This window comes from Coffea arabica, chromosome 5e (assembly GCF_036785885.1).
Source record: "Coffea arabica cultivar ET-39 chromosome 5e, Coffea Arabica ET-39 HiFi, whole genome shotgun sequence".
Classification (NCBI taxonomy): Eukaryota; Viridiplantae; Streptophyta; class Magnoliopsida; order Gentianales; family Rubiaceae; genus Coffea; species Coffea arabica.
In genome coordinates this window covers 4,265,344-4,284,910 of record NC_092318.1, presented here as the reverse complement: position 1 = coordinate 4,284,910, position 19,567 = coordinate 4,265,344, and the positions used below count along the sequence as shown (strand labels likewise).

The following is a 19,567-nucleotide window of genomic DNA, read 5'->3' as shown; positions in this document are numbered from 1 at the left end:
CCTCAATCGTTAGAAGTAGAGCCAATCGAAAGGGATCTTGAATTGCAAAGTAATGGTAAGAAGAAATCCTGTAAAGAAAAACGATGAATTGAGGCACATTCTCGCGAGTCAACTAAAAGTTGGACTCGAATTAATTACACATGTTCATTTGCTAATTGAATCAACTTGGTATCCTGAGTAAAAAATTATATCCCAATTGAATTAACTACACATGTTATTTTTGGGTTCTTGAGTAAAAAATTATATCCTATATTGGTTCGAGAGATAAAGAAAGACCGGTTAATATATAAGTAAGGATCCAAAACCTAACAGTTTAACTTTTTGGGTCAAAGTTGAGTTTCTGACTTACATATTAGAATTTTTGGTAGACTCTATCGAGATGTTTCTCTCCAAAGTTATTCTTTCCAATGGGATGGTTGAGGAATAATGGATGAAACTTCATCAGATGGTGGGAAGGATTCTTTCCAATACATTGGGGTGGATGGAGGAACGATAGATGCAATTTCATCATATGGCAGGAAGGATTTTTAGAAGCTAATACCATGGTCAAAGGTGAGCATCATACAGCTCTAACTGCAAACATTCTTTGCCAAATCTAGAAATCCAGAAATCCAGAAACAGTAAAATGCTCACTGATAAAATGTACAGATAGCAGATTGATTGTACAAAAAGCTCATCATGAATGGTTGAGTTCATCGAAGCCCAAGATGACACTGAAAGGATGCACACTTCTGAAAGTCTGAAACATCTCAAAACTCAAGATTGTTGGAAATAGAAGCCACCGATGGGAGGAGTGATCATGATCAACACAGGTGCAGCAATTTCTTCCCAAAATGATAAGGACTGGTGTGGCTGGTGTAGTTCGGGACTGGAATGGAAAAATAATCAAAGCCTGGGCATGGCTGGAAGATAGAAGACGTGAACCATATATGGAAGAAGCTTCAGCCATCGGAATGGCTCTAATTATGGCCAAAGAAGCAAAATGGAGGAGATTGTAATTTGTAAAGCTGCAATTGACAAGATTCAAGCTGGAAAGGTGGAGGACTCCACCATTGCAACCATCCTTCAACATATACAAGCAATGAGAGAGATGTTTGAACACTGTACTTTCTCTTTTATTTACAATTTGCTGTGAAGCTTGTTAGGAATATAATGTAGGAGAATTCTTTCCCATGTGGCTCGAGAAGAGTGCACAAGATGATATTGGAGCAGTTGCCCTTATTTTGTAATGTTAATCTTGTGTTTTCAAGTTATTAATATAATGGTTATTTTTTTTTTTGTCAAAAAAAAAGATCTGGAGCCAAGTTTAATTGCAATTGCCCCGGAAACAATTGATTGCTCAGAGGGCGCTCAGCTCATGGGGCCCACAATTTGTGTTCCGGCTGTGAATGCATTTACTATATTGACCCCGTGTACTTGTTCAGCTTTATACTTTTAATGTCATTAACTGTTGCTAGAGATGGGTTTTTGGTCTTTTACTGTTATAAGACGTGTAATTGGAACTTCAACTTGTTCTACCAGAAAGTAAACGGGCTAATCTTAAGGGTCACATAATTTCAATTTTACAACTTAAAAGTTCAAAATTTGCATCGATTTTAGTTTAACAAAAAAATCAATTTTTATAAGAATAGAAGCAAAACAATACTAAGAATTAGCTGTTTTAGGGGGTATTTTTGAAAAATTTTACTGTAACAGAATTTTTAGAGTATATTTTGGGATATTTTTAGAAAATATTTTGAAATATTTAAGAGTAGTAAAGTTTTTAAAATATATTTTAGAATTTTTTTAAACATTAAAAAAATTTAGACTATTTTTTAGAGTACCTTTTAGAGTACTTTTTAAAAATTTTTATATAGTATTTGAAAAACTGGTTTTTAAAAAATTGAAGGATCCAAACAAAGCCAAAGTTTGCAAACAAATATATGAAAGGTTCAGATTTTCCCAGATATTTACGTATCTAGTCATTAACTTAGTAAATTTGTTCGAAATCTCCCACTTACGCTTAAAAAAAAAACTTAATAAGTTTGAGATAATATACAAAACCACTGAATTGCCTAGTAAACTAAAATAAAACACTTATCCTAAAGTTCTAGGTATGTAGTATGAGTATATTACAATATACTAGATATATAATTAGTATCTTCAAATTAGATATATACAACATAACTGATACTCAAAGGTAATGAATAAACTATTGAGAAAATTACACTATTAAATTACGTGCACGAGTGTTGCTATTTAGCTGCTTTAACTTTCTATTTTTTTATTTCTTTAAGAGTTATGATTTACTCTAATTTAAGTTTAGTTTAGTGAAAGAGGAAACCAAAAATCATTTACTAGTTATCTTCTCTTATTTGATATCTTTTTTTAAGCAACATTGAATCTTTATTGATTAGCAACAAAAGTATATACAATCGAATGCACTCATTCCAACCACGTTCACAGGTAGCACTATTACTATTACACAAATATTTACACCTGATCTTCTTAGAATGGTAGAAGAAGATAAGAGGTGAAAATTGACGGTTAGAGTGTAAATTCTTATTTTGTTATATAAAACTCGTCAATTCTCCAAAAATATATATATATTTACACCTCAACATCAGTCTGCCAGAATACGCATCTGTTGAGAAGCACATACATGTTTGGATTGTAATTTTTCACAGAAAAATTTTTATATTTTTTGTGAACATATTTTTCAATTATTTTTTTAACTCACATATATCAAATCACTACAATACAATCTTTTTTTAAAAAATTCTTAAAAATAACAATTCAAATGGGCCTAAGCTAGCCCAGCTCCATAGTCAGGTCCCAGTTTTGCTTTGTTAAAGGTATTCATCTACAGCTACATTGTCCCCTTGGTTCTAGACTTCTAGTCACTGCCATGGCTGATTTAATTTAACAGTGAAGACACCAGAGGCACGTGCAGTCCAGTATACATCATCCTTGCTGCCCGGATTAGGAAGAAATGAGGCAGGTGTCTTCTGTATTAGCATTCTCCCTTCAGCAGTTTCCCTTCTTCGTTAAGGCCATCTTCCAAGCATCACCCTGTATGCAGCTAGCAGCTTTTGCAGATATCCCGACTCCAAAGCTATTCCATAGATTCTCAGAGAAATGTTGAACAAGAGGTCCAATGGGATGCCAGTTATCGTACCAAAAGCTGCTACTATCCTCACTATCACCGATCAGATGCTTAAAGTAGAGGTGAACTTCAGGTCTCACCAGTCAGATTCTCCTCCAAGACCAAAGAGCAGTCAATCATTAAGATTCTCTTTGTCTGGTAACAGTGGGGCAGCGTGAATGTTTTTTGAAATGAGTAACGACGAATAATAAAAATTACAAATTTTTCCAAAAGGTTTGTAAGATTTTTTGGTGGCCAGTGAGGGCACTGGCAGTGGAAATCCTCCATTGGTTCTTTGAAATTAATAGAAGAATGACAATTCGAGTCTCTCATAGGCCTGTTGACGATCCGAGCTGCTCGCGAGCCGCTCGCGAGCAGCTCGGGTCAAAGCTCGGCTCGAGCTCGTGTTGACCGAACTCGAGCCGAGTTCGAGCCGCTAGTTAATATAAATGAGCCGAGCACGAGCCTTTATTTCATAGGCTCGATAGCTCGACGAGCCGCTCGATAGGCTCGAATAATTGTGAAATTATAAAAATACCCCTATATTAATTAAAATTTACAAGTTTATGACTATTTCTCATTTTCTCCATCCATTTACCTAATTCCCAAATCCTCACTTCCTCTGCCGACTCCTGCCGATTCCCAACTCCCAAACTCCAAATTCCCACTTCCGCCGGCTCCATCTCCACCAGCTCCACCCAGCTTTTGCAGGTATGTACTCAGCTTCTCTTTCTTTTCCTTTTCCGTTTTCTTTCTTTCCCAGCTTGGCAGCCCCCTCCTTTCAAAGCTTTAGATCTATGGATAATAGCTTTCTTTCTTTCTTCCCCTGCTCGGTAGATCCATCATTTCAAAGCTTTATCATTCAAAGCTTTAGATCTATTGCAAAAGAGGTAGTTGTGGACCCCGTGATGTTCTTTTGTTTTTTCTTCTACGGTGGTCCAACTTAGGGGCTTGAAGCAGATACATTGACTGGGGAACCCATCTTGAGGCTGATATTGATGGAAATGGAGTTCTGGACTATGGAGAGTTTGTAGCAGTGACGATACACTTGCAGAGGATGGAGAATGATGAGCACTTTCGTAGAGCGTTCATGTTTTTTTGACAAAGACGGATTTTTAGCTAATTTGGATATGGCAATTTTTGGTTGTTGTTTGGCCCCTTTTTATGGCTTATTTTTAGCTGTGTTTAAAGCTATATTTTTGCTGATTTTTTGTGCTCAATTTCTCAATTAGCAGGCTGATTTTTTGACTTTTTTTGGCTGCTGTTTTTCTTTCTTTCTTTTTTCTTTTTGGATAGCTCATTTGCTGGTTTCTTTTGCTTCTTAATGTAATTAGAGTTGAAGAGCATAATTACAGCTTGGCTTGACGATGAATTGCTGAAGACACAATTTATATTTGAAATTTATTGGTAACTAAAAATTTCAAATGTTGAACATTTAGATTTTTATATATTATATGTTTAAGATTATATTAGTGGATAATTTGTACCTCTCAAATCAAGATTATGTGAAAATTGCTGTTATTATTCTTAAATTTTACCAAAAATATGCAGACAAAAATTCTATTTTTTTGCCTAAATTTCGAGAAAGTCAGCTGATTTCGAGCTCATCACGAGCCGAAAAATCGAGCAAAATTTGAGCTAATGTGGCGAGCTGCTTGCGAGCCAAAATCGAGCTAAGCTCGCGAGCTATAATCGAGTCGATCTCGAGTGTCCCTTTGTCTATATCGAGTCGAGCTCGAGCTTCATTTTTCGAGCTCGACGAACTCGAGCTCGAACTCGAGCTCGCATATAAATAAGCCTAACTCGACTCGATAAGTCCAAAACTCGACTCGACTCGGCTCGTTTGCACCCCTAGTCTCTCATCTCTTTCGTGGACGGTGGACCCCTTTTGCCTGCCTACTAGACTTACTTTTAACCATTTAATCCATCTAATCTTAGGACTAATAATGTTTCTTACATGCTACATAATGAGTTTCAAATGCTTACAACATTTTAAATTAAAATAAAAAAGAATTTAAATGCGAATAGATGTTATGCATTGTGCATCCAAATCATGTAAAATATTACACTAGGAAAAAATAAATCCCTAATCTTTTTATCCCAATTAGTTGAGAAATTGGCCAGCCAAAATCCTTAGCCTTTTCTTTTTACTAATTTTTTTATTTAATCAATTTGATGTTGATTTCTATGCAACACTTATAACTAGTTTGGAAGCTGTGATTTTTATTTAAAAAAAAAAAAAAAGAGGGAGATAGAGAAAAGAAAGTGACAAAAAAAGACATGTTTTTAGTTGTTTAGGGGTTTTTGAAGGGAAGAAAATAATGAAAATCATAGCATTTGGATGGATGGGCTGGTGGAAGGACCTGCTCTCAAGTTTTAATAATTAGACTTACCTCCCCAATTTTAACCTTTTAGGTAACAAAATAGACCCAATAATAGAACATCAGAAATTTTTCCCTTTGATTATCCTAAATTACCTCCTTGTGATTTAATTTATATTTTTTTCACCATTAATTTCTTCCCTTTCTAAACAGAACCAAAGAAAACTATCCCTCACTATTGGCTTATGTCTTCCTCTCTTTAACAACTTTAAATTCCCAAAAAACTAAATACTTGATACTCTACCAAAGCCCTCTCTAGTGATTTGCTTCCTCAAAGAAATCAGTCCAAATAAACAAGCACAAATACTATACCTTTGAAACAATGAACCCAAACAAAAGCATACAAACATACATAAACTATCCACACCCAACCTTCATCGAAGCAAAACACGTAGACCAATAGATGAGCAACCTGGAATAAAAGAGGCAAAAAAAATGCTAGAATCAAACCCAAATTACAGTATTGATTTACAACTAAGACCAATTTTCCACAGATGCCGCAAATTGAAATTTGTTCCTTTATCAGCAAAAAAGAAATTAAGATGGAAAAGTGGAAACTCTTAAGCGGGTGTTGGGAGGAGGTTTGGTTGGGCCAAAGAAAGGGAAAAAAGGTTGTATTTGGGAACTAATTACTTAGTTATATAGTGATTCAGAGATGGAGTCGGTGATGGTTTTGATATTGTTGTTGGTGATGGTGGTGATAATCTAAGAGAAAGGAGATGAGACCTTTGAAAAATGCTATGCAAAGACATAGAATTTAAGGATTTCAGATAGAATCATGCATTATATGGAAAAGAAGAAAAACTGAAAAAGTTGAAATAGATATTGGTCTTCATGGTAGTGGTTTGCCAAAAAAGAGGTAACGGCATTGAGGCTATTGTACGATAGAACAAACCCCCTTATAACCCACTTGAATGAAGGAAATTATTGTCATTTTACATGATAAAGGGAGGTAAGTGTAATTATGAGAAATTGAGGGGGGTCCTTGCCATTAGGCTAAACCTCAAGGGAGGTATGTGAAATTATCCCTTTTCTTTTCTATCATAAACTCCCAAACCAGCTATTAAGTGCTCGAATTGAGAATGAACCGCGAAAGTGTCCTTCAAAAAAAGAAAAAAACCGCAAAAGTGCTAAATCTTAATTCAAAATCCATTCACACAACAAGTAAATAGTGACTTTGCTTTTATTTTCACAAAAGCAAAGTAAGGAAGCTACAGGAAGATCCCCAAATTCCTTGAGCTTTTTTGTGCGAATCCGGGACAAGAGGCAGGGGAGTAGAAAACTAGAATCAAGAAGTCTGTGATTTCAAGGAATTCAGCGAGGAGGAAGAGGAGAAATGAGGAGAGTATCTGAAACTGAACCCATCAGGCCAAACCTCCCGCCTTCTCTTCCAGATACTGATACTTCTCTGTTGCTGGAAAAAGCCAGAAATTTGCTCCGAGGAGGCAATGGAGAATCTTCATCCTCCTCTTCTTGCTCAGTTAACTCTCCCTTATTCGGTAAGACTGATGGATTGCGTTTCTTCACTTATTTTTTTTTTGGGTGATCCGGAACATACTCTAACTTTAGCCACTTAGAACCTGAGTCGACACATCAAACCGGGCGATACGCCGCGACCCCCCACAACGCACTCAGATTAGATAGGAGGGTTTAAATCTAGAAAAAGATTCAAACCTAAGACCTTATTCAGTCCAAGAGCCCGCTTTACTGCTAAACTTCACTTATTAGTACTACTCTATATAAGTGATTTCTTCACTTATTAGTACTACTCTACCTTACTATATTTATTGCTCATATAAACATCTTGCTTTTCAAAACTGTTATGGTCAGAATTTTTTTTGGCTAATTTATTTGTATGCATTGGTAACCATATCTATCTACATTGGTAATATATATATATATATATATATATGTGTGTGTACTTTCCCACCTATGATGATTCTAATTTTTTGCTTTAGAATCTTCTTTTGCAGGCTTAGGATAGAGAGATTTGGCTTCTCTCTGTTATCCATTTAGTTTTGTATTTATTTTTGACTATAGACAGCAGTAATTAGCTCTGTTTTCAAACTCGGACCGGACCGGCCGGTCGAACCGGTCGAACCGGGAACCGGCCAGGTAGCCGGTCCGAGTCACATTAAAAAACCGGAAAATTAAAACCCGGTCAAAGTCGGTCAAAAACCGGGTTTGACCGGAAAAAACCGGTTTTTCCGGTTCAACAGTAATTTTTTTTAAAAAAATTCAAACTTTTTAATATTATGTTTTGACCCCCTAAATTGTTAAAACTTATTGATATACCTCAAATATTTGATACTTTATAAATATTGTCCTAAAATTTGATGTTATTTTTCAATTAAATTCATAATTTTAATTCTAAACTTGTTAATATTTATTAAATAATATAAATTGCTACTTGATTGTTCTAATTTCTTTGTATTTTCTTGTTAAATATATTTGAAACATCAAATATATATGGATATACCTTTATTAATATCAATATATTATTAGATATTATATATATAATGTTTTAATTTTTAAATAATTTTTATTTATGACGTCATCCGGTTCGACCCCTATCGACCCCCGGTCGAACCCATTGACCCCTGACCCCTGACCTCGGCCGAGTCGCTATCCGGTCCGGTTCTGAAAACATAGGTAATTAGTAGTATTGATATCAAGGTGAGAGACAAAAAAAAAAAAAAAAGAATACATTATCCAAATGTAAAAAAAAAAAATGGTTAAGCTATAAGCCATTATACTAGTGTTTTTTTTTTCATTGTACTAGCATGTTACTTTCCATAAAGAGCACTTGCTCTTTTAAGCGAACCTCTTCAATCACTCTAGATGCATAGACGGAATTAGAATTTTACTTTAAGAGGCGAATCATCAAACATTTGTTGGTGAAAAAATCATAGTAAATTATAAGTTTTGGGGTGGTTAATCCTTTAAACCACAATGATAGAGTTTAGGGGAGAGTCTATGATTGACAGCACATTGATCGAGTTTGACGAAGTTTGACTCGTTTATTTATCGAGCGCCAAACTCAAGCGAGTTTTTTTTTTAAGAAATAAAAAATTTATTATGGTATTTGAAAATCAATCATTAGAATAGGCTGTACAAATGAAGGAGCATAATCTAGTTTGAGCACTTTAAATTTTTTGCATACAAACTGCAAGTTTTGTGCTAATCTAGCCAAATTTGAAATTATACTGAAAACAAAATACTGTTCGTATTTAGTTTGATTAGTTAGTTAACCAAATCAAATGAACTCTTATATGTCCAAACTCGATTAGAATATTGAGTAGCTTGATTCATCTTACAACTCTTAATTCAAGTCAATATAGTATAAATATCTTGTAATTGCAGTTACATTTCCTTTAGTGTATCTTCGTTTCTTTTGTGTAATTTCCTTAATCAATGTGTTATACTAATCGTATGTAGATTAGAAATTACTTTGTTATATGAAATGTTCCGTCTATTGGTCCGTGTTTGATGTCTTTATCAAATGTGGGATTAAACTAATACGGTACCCCACTATCCCATTTTACTTGTCAAGGTCAATTTAATTCATAATGTACGGAACTTAATCTTTGACCAAATAACGAATAACTCTTTTCATAATTATTCCTTAATTTAAATTCAAAATTTGTTTGTTGCTTTTGAATTTTTAAATTTTATAATAGTTTGTTAAAGCATTTAATGCTAAATACATGACTTTAATGCTTGAAAATTGAAGGAAGGATAAAAAGGAAAGATTGGTCTCTTTTCATTTTTTTTTAGATGATACCAAATAACTTAGGACAAAGAAAAATAGAAATCAAGATTAATAAAATGGGACGAAAAAATAATATAGTAATCTGCCATAGTGGGACAAGAAGAGCTTGCTTCTCGTTTTTACTGTTTTCCGATTCCTTCCATGCACCACGCGTCCTCATTGTGTAGGTCTAACCCATGATTTTAAACTTGGATTGGATCGACCAATCCGATTGGTGGAATCAAGAATCGATCAAGTGTTCGGTTCGAGTTATTTTAAAAATTCGAGTTGGTAGAGACTCGGTCAAATTGGTCAAAAACTTGATTTGATAAAAAATCAGGAGTACCGATAAAAATTGGATTTTCTTATTTTCCTTTTCGTCGAATTTTTTTCCTTTCTTACCTCTAACTCTGAGTCCGTTTGAGCTCCCCCCTCCTTTGCAAATTCATTTTCACTCTTCCATTTCAATTCAGCCATCAAAAATCAATGCTGTAGCCTTTTCTTAAACAAGATCAAGGATGTATTCAAAAGGAGAAAAGACCCAAAAAAATGCAAAAAAGAGAGATGAAGAAGAGAAAATTTTAAAGAAAACAGATAAAAGCTTGATATTTTGTGAGATTGAGAATAAATAACTAACAAAATAAGAATGAAAAAAAAATTTAAAAAAAAAAACAAAGAAGAAGAAAGGAGCTGCAGAATGGTTGGAGAAAGAAGAAATGAAACGCTGGCAGTAGTGCTCTGTGGTATGCGTCAGGGAGTAGAGGGAGAAATGCGGAAGTTTTAACGTGGGGTCAAAGCTTTTTCAATATTATGTTTGACCCCCAGGTTGTTAAAAATTATTAATATACTTGAAATATTTTAAACTATTAATATACTTAAAATAAAAAAAGTCCCCTATGATATACCTAATACACAAAAAACCCTTCATAGTTTCAAAATATAAAAAACGACATCTCATGTTTTGAACTAAATTGCAAATTAACAGAATTCGTTAAACTTAACGAAAATGATGGTTTCGGCTGTTAAACTTACCGGATTCTGTAAGTTTATCGGATTCCGTTAAATTTACCGTTAAGTTTACTGGATTCTGTTAAATTTAACAAATTCTGTTAGTTTGCAATTTAGTTCAAAACATGAGGTATGGTTTTGTATGTTTTAAAACCACAGGGGGCTTTTCTATATATTAGGTATACCACAGGGAGTTTTTTTGCTTTTAACCCTACTTTATAAATGTTGTTCTAAAGTTTGGTGTTATTTTTCAATCAAATTCATAATTTTAATTCTAAATTTATTAATAGTCATTGATAATCATGTAACCTATTCATATCATTTTCTAAAATGTAAAAATGTTATATCTTATTTGTAATTAAATAAATAACTTGATCTATATTCATTTTTGTCCCTAAAAAAGTAGGATATATCCCAAATCATATTCACTTTTTCTTCTAAAAAAGTGGGATTTGACCCAATTCAAGTTATTTTTTGCTACTAAGAAGGTGAGATTTGACATCTTTGTACATAAAAAATGGTTACATATGGGTTACGTGGTAATTTTAGATTAAAAAATAGTCGAAAACTTTAGATGGAATCAAATTTTGTTAACTTAAATTTGTAAGGAACATAAAATTAATATTTTAAAAGTGAATGACGAAAGAATTCATAGCAAAATGTACGAGACATTTTAAACAATTCTGTCTAATTAATTTCCCCACTTCAATCCTGCTTCCATTTCCCTGGACAAAAGAATGGAATAATCGTTTGTCCTTCTGACATCCTTAAATTCTGCACTAACAAACGTCTGGCAAAGATAATTACCCTGTGACGTGTATCCCTTTCTAGTCCTCTTGTATTCTTATCACTCTCTTTTAAGTGGGTTATATAATAACTGTCGAGTCCATGCCCGGGCTCTGAGGACTCACTCTTCTTTCTGACTGCTATATTGTTTGATTGATGATGGAGAGCTCTGTAGTGGAAAAGTTGTTTTGGATGGAAGAAGTAATCAGCTATTTGTTCTTTCCTTTCATTTTAAATGTGTTACATTTTCATTGTTCCCCTTTTCCATCTTCTTGTTCTGCTTGCTTTCAATTCCACAGCTCTGCTGTTTCATTCATTGCTCTTGCCTTTTATTAGTAATAACTTAGCTTTTTTTTTGGTATGTTAATCAACAACTTCCTTGCTACTGGTAATCTTTGTTCGTGGCTTTTCCCTGCATTTTTAATTCCTGGTATGCTTTCTTTTTTCTTTCTTTAGATTCATTCAGTATTGTTTTCTGGCTCTGCTCCTCATTTGTTATTATCATATCCATTGTTTTTCATTTTCTCTTACTCTGCATTTAGTTTGTTATTATCGTTATCATGCCTTCTGTATGCTTGCTTCAAACATTTGTCGGAGATCCTTACTTTACCCTCATAATTTGAGCTTTCAAAGGGGAATTCCTCAGTATAGCTCCATATACTTTGGCTCTTCCTTTTTGTAATTTGTTTGCCATTTAGAGCTGAACAATCTTTCTATAGTTGTATAGCATGTGAGTGTATACTTGTCCTATTCTTGCCTTCCTTTCAAAAAATATAGCTATTATAGAGTTAGCTTACAGTGTTTGCTTATATTTTTGTTTTTCCACATGCTTCTGCTTGCAAGAAAGTACCGTCTGAAAGAAAATAACAGTTGAATGAATGTAATCTGGTTGTTATGGACTGACTGTTCCAGCATGGTTTAATCTTGTAATATGTCATTTGGCTATATAAATTTTGCTATTACAGTTGTTACTCCGGACTGATCCACCATCTCTGCCAACTTTTGTCAGGTAACTCTTATTAAGGCTACAGATCCTCTCCAAGGTATGTATGTGTTATCTCTTGTATCTTATGCATCTATTAATGATTGGTAAGCTTTCATTTGTGTGCTTCTTGTGTTCATTTTGCCACCTTCATTTTCCTTTATCACTGTACTCTTTGATCATGACCTTTCATGTCCCTTATAAATATCATGACTGTTAATCCAAGCATATGCTACAGGTGCTTAAGATTTACTTAGTTAGATTTTGTTTGTTTGGGTTAGATTAAATCATGCCTGATGGTGTTGCAGATAGATTACTTGTTCATTTGTTTTAAGTTATGAATCTCTAATTCTTTTCAGCTGCTTTTCTTATTTCTACTGAAATAAAATAGAGCTTAGCCTTTGTTGTTTGATTGCAGATTTGCATACTTGTGGGAATGTATTTTTGCTATTAGCTGTATCACTGGTCTTTTTAATCCAAAAAATATAGCTTCTCAATCTTTTCATTACTTTGAAATATCCCTTTAAGTTAGACGGTAGAAATGCTCACCGGGGTAAGTGCTATGCAGAAATGTCATCTCATGAGAAAAGTTATTGCACAGTTCAATGAGAGGCTTATGCAGAAAAAAGGAATACTTCTACTGCTGCTTCAACTGAAGAAAACAGTCAAAAGAGAACGAAAAACTTATACTACTAGGGCAGGCTTAGGTCATGTAGAAATTGTCCAGCTTCGACTTGCCCAAATTCTAGGCTCAGTAGTGATGATTTCAATACTGAATCTTTGGCCCTATTTTTAGCCACAGCGAGGTGAACCCTGGATCTACCTCAACTGCTCCTCGTAATTAGGTGGTTTAGATGATAAGTGGATGACCAAACTGATTGAGAATGTATTCGCTAATTTGGATTCCTCAAAGTGTGCAAGACATACCTCCTCACCTCTGAATCAAGAAAATGCCTCTGCAAATGTAGGGACTTCTGAAGGTTCTGATTTTGGAGGTTACATGGTTCTTTTCCTTTTTAACCCCTGGTTGTTCACCATTCCTATGTCTCTTGAAATCCTCTGCGCCATGCATATTATCAGAAATCCTGGAGCTATTACAGCTATCTGTTTATCTTTGATCTTTTATCCTTCTTTCTTTGATAAAGATTCCCTTCTATCCAATGGTTCATTCTTTGTTTCTTTGATAAAGATTTCGGTAACTTTACTGTTTCTGTTTTCTTCAATTCTGCTCATTGTCTTTCTCTGCCAAACATCCTCTTTATCAACAACTAGCAACTAGGCCTCCCCAACCCACAATAGTAAACAGGCAGCCCCGTAGGTTAGGTTGCTATTTAAGTTTCCTTCCTACTGGTTATTTGGTTACTCTCAACCATGCTATGGTGCTAATGTTATTTATTCCTCTCAAAATATTTATGCCCTATATACTTGTCTCATAGCAAAGACAAGTAATGATAGCCAATCAAGATCATCTGCATTGTATTCATTGCCCAGAAAATCTATGATTTTGCCTGATGCTCCTGACTGCCAAAAGGTTCCATCTAGAACTAGCAAATTTTGCTGCTCTGGAGGAGAAGTTCCTCTTCCTTTGTTGCAATACCTTACGATTTATGTCGTTTGCTTACTGGAACTGACAAGGAGAGTGTTGAATTCCATAAAAACATTAGATCTTATAACAACAATTTAGTTCTCACTTTGGTTGGAACGAAGTATGACTCAGAACTTACTAAGAACACCAATGGTGTCTATGCCTTCCGCGTTCAGGGGCAGGTCTACCATTTCCTCAATAGCTTAATGGCATCGGATGGTAAGGCTTCTGGAGTTTAGCTATACATTTTTTATACAGAAAATGAGCTGTCAAAGAGGCTGAACATTTCAGAGATGTTTTGTGAAAGCACACTTAAGCTACTGATGTGCATCGTTTCCAACAATCCTTAGTAAAAGTTCTTTGAAGATCTCAAAAATATCTCTGATCTAAAGATCATAACATTGTCCTCAATTTTGATCCCAGTTTAGACCAACGTGTCTATAATCTTCCTACATCCTCACAAGTAGCAGCCATCTGAAGTGAAAATGAGGATAGAACTCTCAAAAAAGGTGCTCATATCCAGGCGTACAGCCATTCTAATACGAGTCATCGCATACACCACTATTAAGGTCTTCTCCAGTTCCATCATGGTGAAACTGGATGGAATCGTAACATCAAAAGAAAATGCTCAAGTAAATGGAAGACATCTGAATCTTGTGATGAGAATAACCAACTTGATCCCACCTCATCAAGTAGTATTCTGGATATGAGTAATTCTAAACGAAGAGGCAAGCCCTTTAGCTTTGTTTTAAACAACTCCATTTCAACTTGCTTATTATTTTTATTCTTCTCTAGAGTATTCTCAGGTTGTTTAAATGCATAAATTGCAGTTGCTGCCGCTGGGAAAACAGATGAAATAATGTCACTACTAGAGAATATTATTGTGAATTTCTGATGAGAGATGATGATAGATCTATGTTACTCCATACAGGCAGGCTCTTACAACAATTTGCCTTAGATATTTGCATAAAAATTGAAACATGTAGACTAGATGATTGTCAGAGGAGGCAGAATGAGGTGAGGATAGAAATATTGCAGAGAGTAATAGATAGCCTTTCAATAGGTGAGATAGATGGAAACAAAATCGGCCTAGAAATAGTCCTGCTAGCCTCTGTCATTGGTGGACCTAGAGATATGCGATGTAGGTATATTGATGCAATGGCCTTGGTACACAAATACGGTAAACCTGATTATTTTCTTACTATGACTTGGAATACAATGTAGCCTAATTATTTTCTTTCTGCAATGTAGGTATATTGATGTTGATATAACATCTTCAAAGTTCTCCTATACCATGTTTAAAGAATTAGCCCAATTCATGGAGCTGAAAGAGCAAGCTGTTGGTTAGTGAAAATTACGACTCATATATGTTATTGTCATCTATTCTCGCTCGATTATCTATTAATCATTGCTACTTATTTTTACATGTTAGACATCCTGGCAGTTGTTATCTCTGTGTTACCAATAAATACTTTCACAAATGAATTTGGACCTGGCAAAGTGCAGGATTTTGTGATCATCAATGAAGAGTTAGTAAACATTTTTCTCAACTTATACCACTCTTGTTACTATATCTCCTTTTGGCTGTAACTTACTATATTTTCTAAGTAAACAAATGCAGAAGTATACCTCTCCAACTATCAATGTTCAACAAGTTTATAGATATTGAAGGCCACCACATAGCAGAAACCATAAACAACTTCCCGGTTATCATTTGCAGAAGGCTGAAGGTTAAGTTTTTCAATGGTAATTATGCCAATTAAATTGCTATACCACTTGCAATACTGTGTTACCTTACAATTGTGTCTCTGTATATTGGTACAAGTAACTAACATTATTACTTTTTACTACTTTTTGCAAGGGGTTACCCTGTCTACTAGGCTGGATTCAACTATTCTGGTCGATCCTCCTGCTCATGAAGCTAGGCAACTTAAGATCTGGTACCAGCAAATGTTAATTCTTGTACACATTCAATTCACACTAAAATACTTTTATGTGCTTATATCTCTCATAATAAAAAATGACATCAGGGCTGGACAGAATGCAGTGCTTTTTGCTCAGATCATTAAAGAAAAACCTTATACTCGATACAACCCAGATCTCTTTCTACAATCTCCTCAGAAGTTTACTCTCATTTTTTATTTGCAACCAACTCAGAAGGTAATAATAGAGAAGGTTGCACGAAAAATAGATGCCATTGTTATCATTTGACTGAACTTTTGGTGCATTCGGTGTTAGTTTGCTTGGGTCAAGGCTTCCATATCATTCCAAAACATTTTCCAGCGTTACTGGTATATGGCATGTAAGAAATGCTACAAAGCAACTGATGCTTCTCATGGACATCCATACTTATGTAACAAATGTTCTGAATACCAGGAAGCTGTACCAAGGTCTATCGCCATACTTTTTGTCAATCTATGTCTGTCTAGATTATTTTTCTAATATCATATTAGTTACTGAGATTTTGGGATTCTTTCACAGATGCCGTTTTGATGTTAATCTTGCTGATAACACTGGAAATGTAACAGCTACTTTATTTGGTGAATTAGCTGAGAAGCTTTTGACTTACTCTGCTCTGGATGCCATGCAGTACTTTATTAGAGTAATCTTCCTTTCACAGGCAATTTGCTCATTCAATTTCTTTTTCAAATTTCTAATGCTGTTAACAATATATGTGTTGTTGTGTCCCTTTACTAGAATGTTGAGCTTCCATTGGAACATGTCCACGAAGCTCTGAAAACTAAACTGTTAGAGGTCCAGATACAGCCAGCTCAGAGCCGCTATGGATATCTCCAGCAACGCTACACTGTTGTGCATTTTTATGAAGAAAATCAGGGTGAAGGTACATCAGAACTCGCTCGAGACTCCTGGTTCTTTCTTACTGGACTCTCCAATGCAACCTACTCCCCTTGAATCACAGGATAATATTCTCACAAATATTGACAATATTGGACCACTTACTAACAATGCTATACGATTTACTCAGTCTAAGGTCCAAATTAAATGACTAACCTATTTGCCTCAAACATCTTTGTTTACTAGAGAATAAGAGCCCTTCGACAAGCATCTGCATCAATATGGCAAGCAATTTCGATGAAACAGACAATCTCGGAGTAACCAGCCCACTAGCCAGCTTCGAAACTGCTCAGATTAGCACTACCAAGAAGACAAAATTAGCATTATGTTGAACATATATTCATAATGATCTAGTACTGGATTAAAATAGCTATTGTCTGAATGTTCAGATCTAACTATGAAGTTTTTGTGATTTAGACAACATCACCACGTCTACTACCTCTTCTAGCCTTATGCTTTTGGTTATGTATCTATTAAATGCTGGTGATGCCAAACCATTGGATGAACATGTTTTTGTTTTACAATGGACTGCTCTTCGAAAAGTATCTTACACTATTTCTACCTAAGTGGATTATTCATGCTATGGCAGCAATGTATTATCCTAGTGCAGCTGATTTCTTTTCGCTGTTCTGTAGGTATCTATTGCTTTTTCAAATTGTTGAGATATGCCAATTTTTCCTACAAATTTTTTTAGATTGTGTTTGATATTATAATAATTTAGTTAATAGAAGAATAAGTCTTGTTATAATATTTGCTAACCAAAGATTATATTGGTTTGTTAACAAATATTTTAGCTAAGATGTGCTAGTAGAACATTATGTTGTCAAGTAGTTTTGTTGAGATTTTTTAGGATAATTATTAGTTAGAAATTATCATAGTTTGTTTCATGTAATTATTATAAATAGTGAGTTGATAAATAAATAACATAAATTCATTTCCAGTTTCATACAAGTCTTTTACAAGTTAATTTTTTGCAATACTAAGGTGTTATTTTTTAGTTTATACTCTAAAAAACCAACAATGTGGTACCAAGAGCCTATGTCTTAAGGCTTGTGTTGTTTTTTGAGAGAGAGTGCATTCGGTGAGAATCCTTTATAAGTTCAAAATCATGACATGAAAGAACTTTTTGTCAAATGTTTCAATATTTAGTGGTGAAACTTACCAAATTTGGATTATTAAATTTTATAATATATACACATATATATTAGTTATGTCCATACATATTACCAAGTACTAATTAGTAAATAGTAACTAATAATTACTTAACCAGTAATTAATGTCTACATATTACTACTAACAAATTTATTGACTAGTTTAACCATTGACTATTTAACTACTCTGTGTACTAACTATTTGACATTTTAGTATTGGTTTACAGCATCACAGAATTGGTTGGAGTTTGGACAGGGGAAATGACAAGATGCAATAGTGATTTGTTATTTTTTGTTTACTTAATGTCATGATGAGTTGATGACTGATCATGTGCTGGTGTTTTTATTTTATTTTATTATTATTATTATTATATTTAAAAGCTGAAAAATATACAATATTATTTTGGTGAAATAATATTTTTTTTTTATAGAAAATTGAAATATTTTAGCTTACCATCGACATTTCGAATTTCGGATGTTACCGAACTACCAATTCTCCGACCAAAATCTAATTTACTAAACTAAAGTTTGAATGGTAATTGGATATTTATCTTGACAAATCGGTTATCAAATCCCAGAAATTTTTTTTATTGAATTCCCAATTAACAGCTGATGAACATCCCTACTAAGAAGGGACTTCGATCCCCCTTTAGTTGTAGGTCGAGGGATCAAATCTCTTTCGCTAGAAGGTGCACTAGGCACCCGTCTGATCCGGTGACGGTTCAATCCCCTCAAAGTCTTTATTAACCCCTTTGGGTTTGCCCTTTTCCTTTAGTGTAAAATCAGAGTAGAAGTAAGGGTAGAATAGAAATTATCACGTTGGAAAGAAAAAATAGGAGTAGAATAGAAATGATCGTGTTTTTGGGGGGGGGGGGAATGGTTGTCTCATATGAGAAGAGGGAGAATGATCTCCAAGAGCATCTTGAGGGTTGTAAAGCCATGGCACACAAGGATGATGGATTAGTCTACAACAACACTACTGAGTAGAAAACATGCACGGACTTATGGAGACTCCGTCCGTGCATTTTCAGCTTTTGGTGATGTTGTTACATTTGACACCACTTAAAGTTCAATTACTTACAATCTACCACCTGGGGCTTGGTTTGGCATAAGCAATCATGGGAGAGCAATTTTGCTTGGTTGTGCTCTCTGACAAGATGAAACATTGCAGTCGTTCTCATAGGCCTTACAGGTTCGTAGTAAAGCCGTGATCTTTCACATTCTACTTCTTACCTCCCACTTACTGCTGCTGTCATCTCTTTCTCGTATAGGTATTTAGTCATGCAACCTATTTCTAACCAAGTCTCGAACCAGAAAATGCATGGCAAATTTTTCTAAAAAATGTCCCACCTCCCATTTCCCGTCCTCTCAAAAGTGGTGGTGGGATAGCTTTTTTTTTTTTTTTTTTTTTTGGGAAGAAAGTATTCCCTTAAAAGCATGGGATAGTTTTGACTGAATTCAGTTTTAACCAGCATGTGACTGTACTTAGTATTCTCTTAACCACCTCCCATTTTTTTTGGTAAATTCAGCTTTCTCCCATTTATTCCCTTAAAAGTGAATTCAGAGATAAAACTGCATATGACTTTTCTTTTCTCCCTCCAATATCAAGTAACCTAGATTCTATCTAGTGTCCTAAGTTAAAGGCCTCAAAAACAGAAAATACATGTTCAGCAACACATCTCGTGCAGAAAGAAACTATCAACAGGTTTCTGCTGCTTCCCTTCACAACGCATCTAGGTGCCATTCTTGTGGAAAAGGTCATTAAGCTTTAACAATGTCTTTCGACTTTGCTTGCAAGGATTCTGTCAGTCTTTAAAGAGACTGAAGGGATTAACACATAGAGCATATAGCACATAGACATAACATCTAAATATAAAATCCTAGGAAAGCGAAAAAATACATAAACACATAAGTATGCTAGCAAATAAGATCTAACTATTACA

At 34.6% G+C, this 19,567-nt stretch overlaps 1 protein-coding gene and 2 long non-coding RNA genes across 3 annotated transcripts; all 3 read left to right on the top strand.

Annotated features, from left to right (window-relative positions):
* Positions 1 to 3,026: 3,026 nt before the first annotated feature.
* Positions 3,027 to 4,496, top strand: LOC113722621 (uncharacterized). Its single transcript, XR_003456763.2, has 2 exons — positions 3,027 to 3,835; positions 4,072 to 4,496. It is a non-coding gene; the product is annotated as an uncharacterized lncRNA (long non-coding RNA).
* Positions 4,497 to 6,791: 2,295 nt separating this feature from the next.
* Positions 6,792 to 14,905, top strand: LOC113722634 (uncharacterized). Its single transcript, XR_003456765.2, has 3 exons — positions 6,792 to 7,004; positions 12,075 to 12,093; positions 14,869 to 14,905. It is a non-coding gene; the product is annotated as an uncharacterized lncRNA (long non-coding RNA).
* Positions 14,906 to 15,464: 559 nt separating this feature from the next.
* Positions 15,465 to 16,805, top strand: LOC113722627 (uncharacterized). Its single transcript, XM_072049498.1, has 5 exons — positions 15,465 to 15,557; positions 15,648 to 16,007; positions 16,099 to 16,219; positions 16,315 to 16,459; positions 16,660 to 16,805. The coding sequence occupies exons 2-5, from the start codon at positions 15,913 to 15,915 to the stop codon at positions 16,803 to 16,805; spliced, it is 507 nt and encodes a 168-aa protein (XP_071905599.1). The 5' UTR covers positions 15,465 to 15,557; positions 15,648 to 15,912.
* The last annotated feature ends 2,762 nt before the right edge of the window (positions 16,806 to 19,567 follow it).

Bases quoted from the DNA above. Each gene is read 5' to 3' on its own strand.
- LOC113722627 (XM_072049498.1), top strand. From the start codon at position 15,913: ATGGCATGTAAGAAATGCTACAAAGCAACTGATGCTTCTCATGGACAT. The intron at 16,008-16,098 runs GTCTATCGCCAT...ATTCTTTCACAG, and splicing joins TACCAGGAAGCTGTACCAAG to ATGCCGTTTTGATGTTAATC. The intron at 16,220-16,314 runs GTAATCTTCCTT...TCCCTTTACTAG, and splicing joins CCATGCAGTACTTTATTAGA to AATGTTGAGCTTCCATTGGA.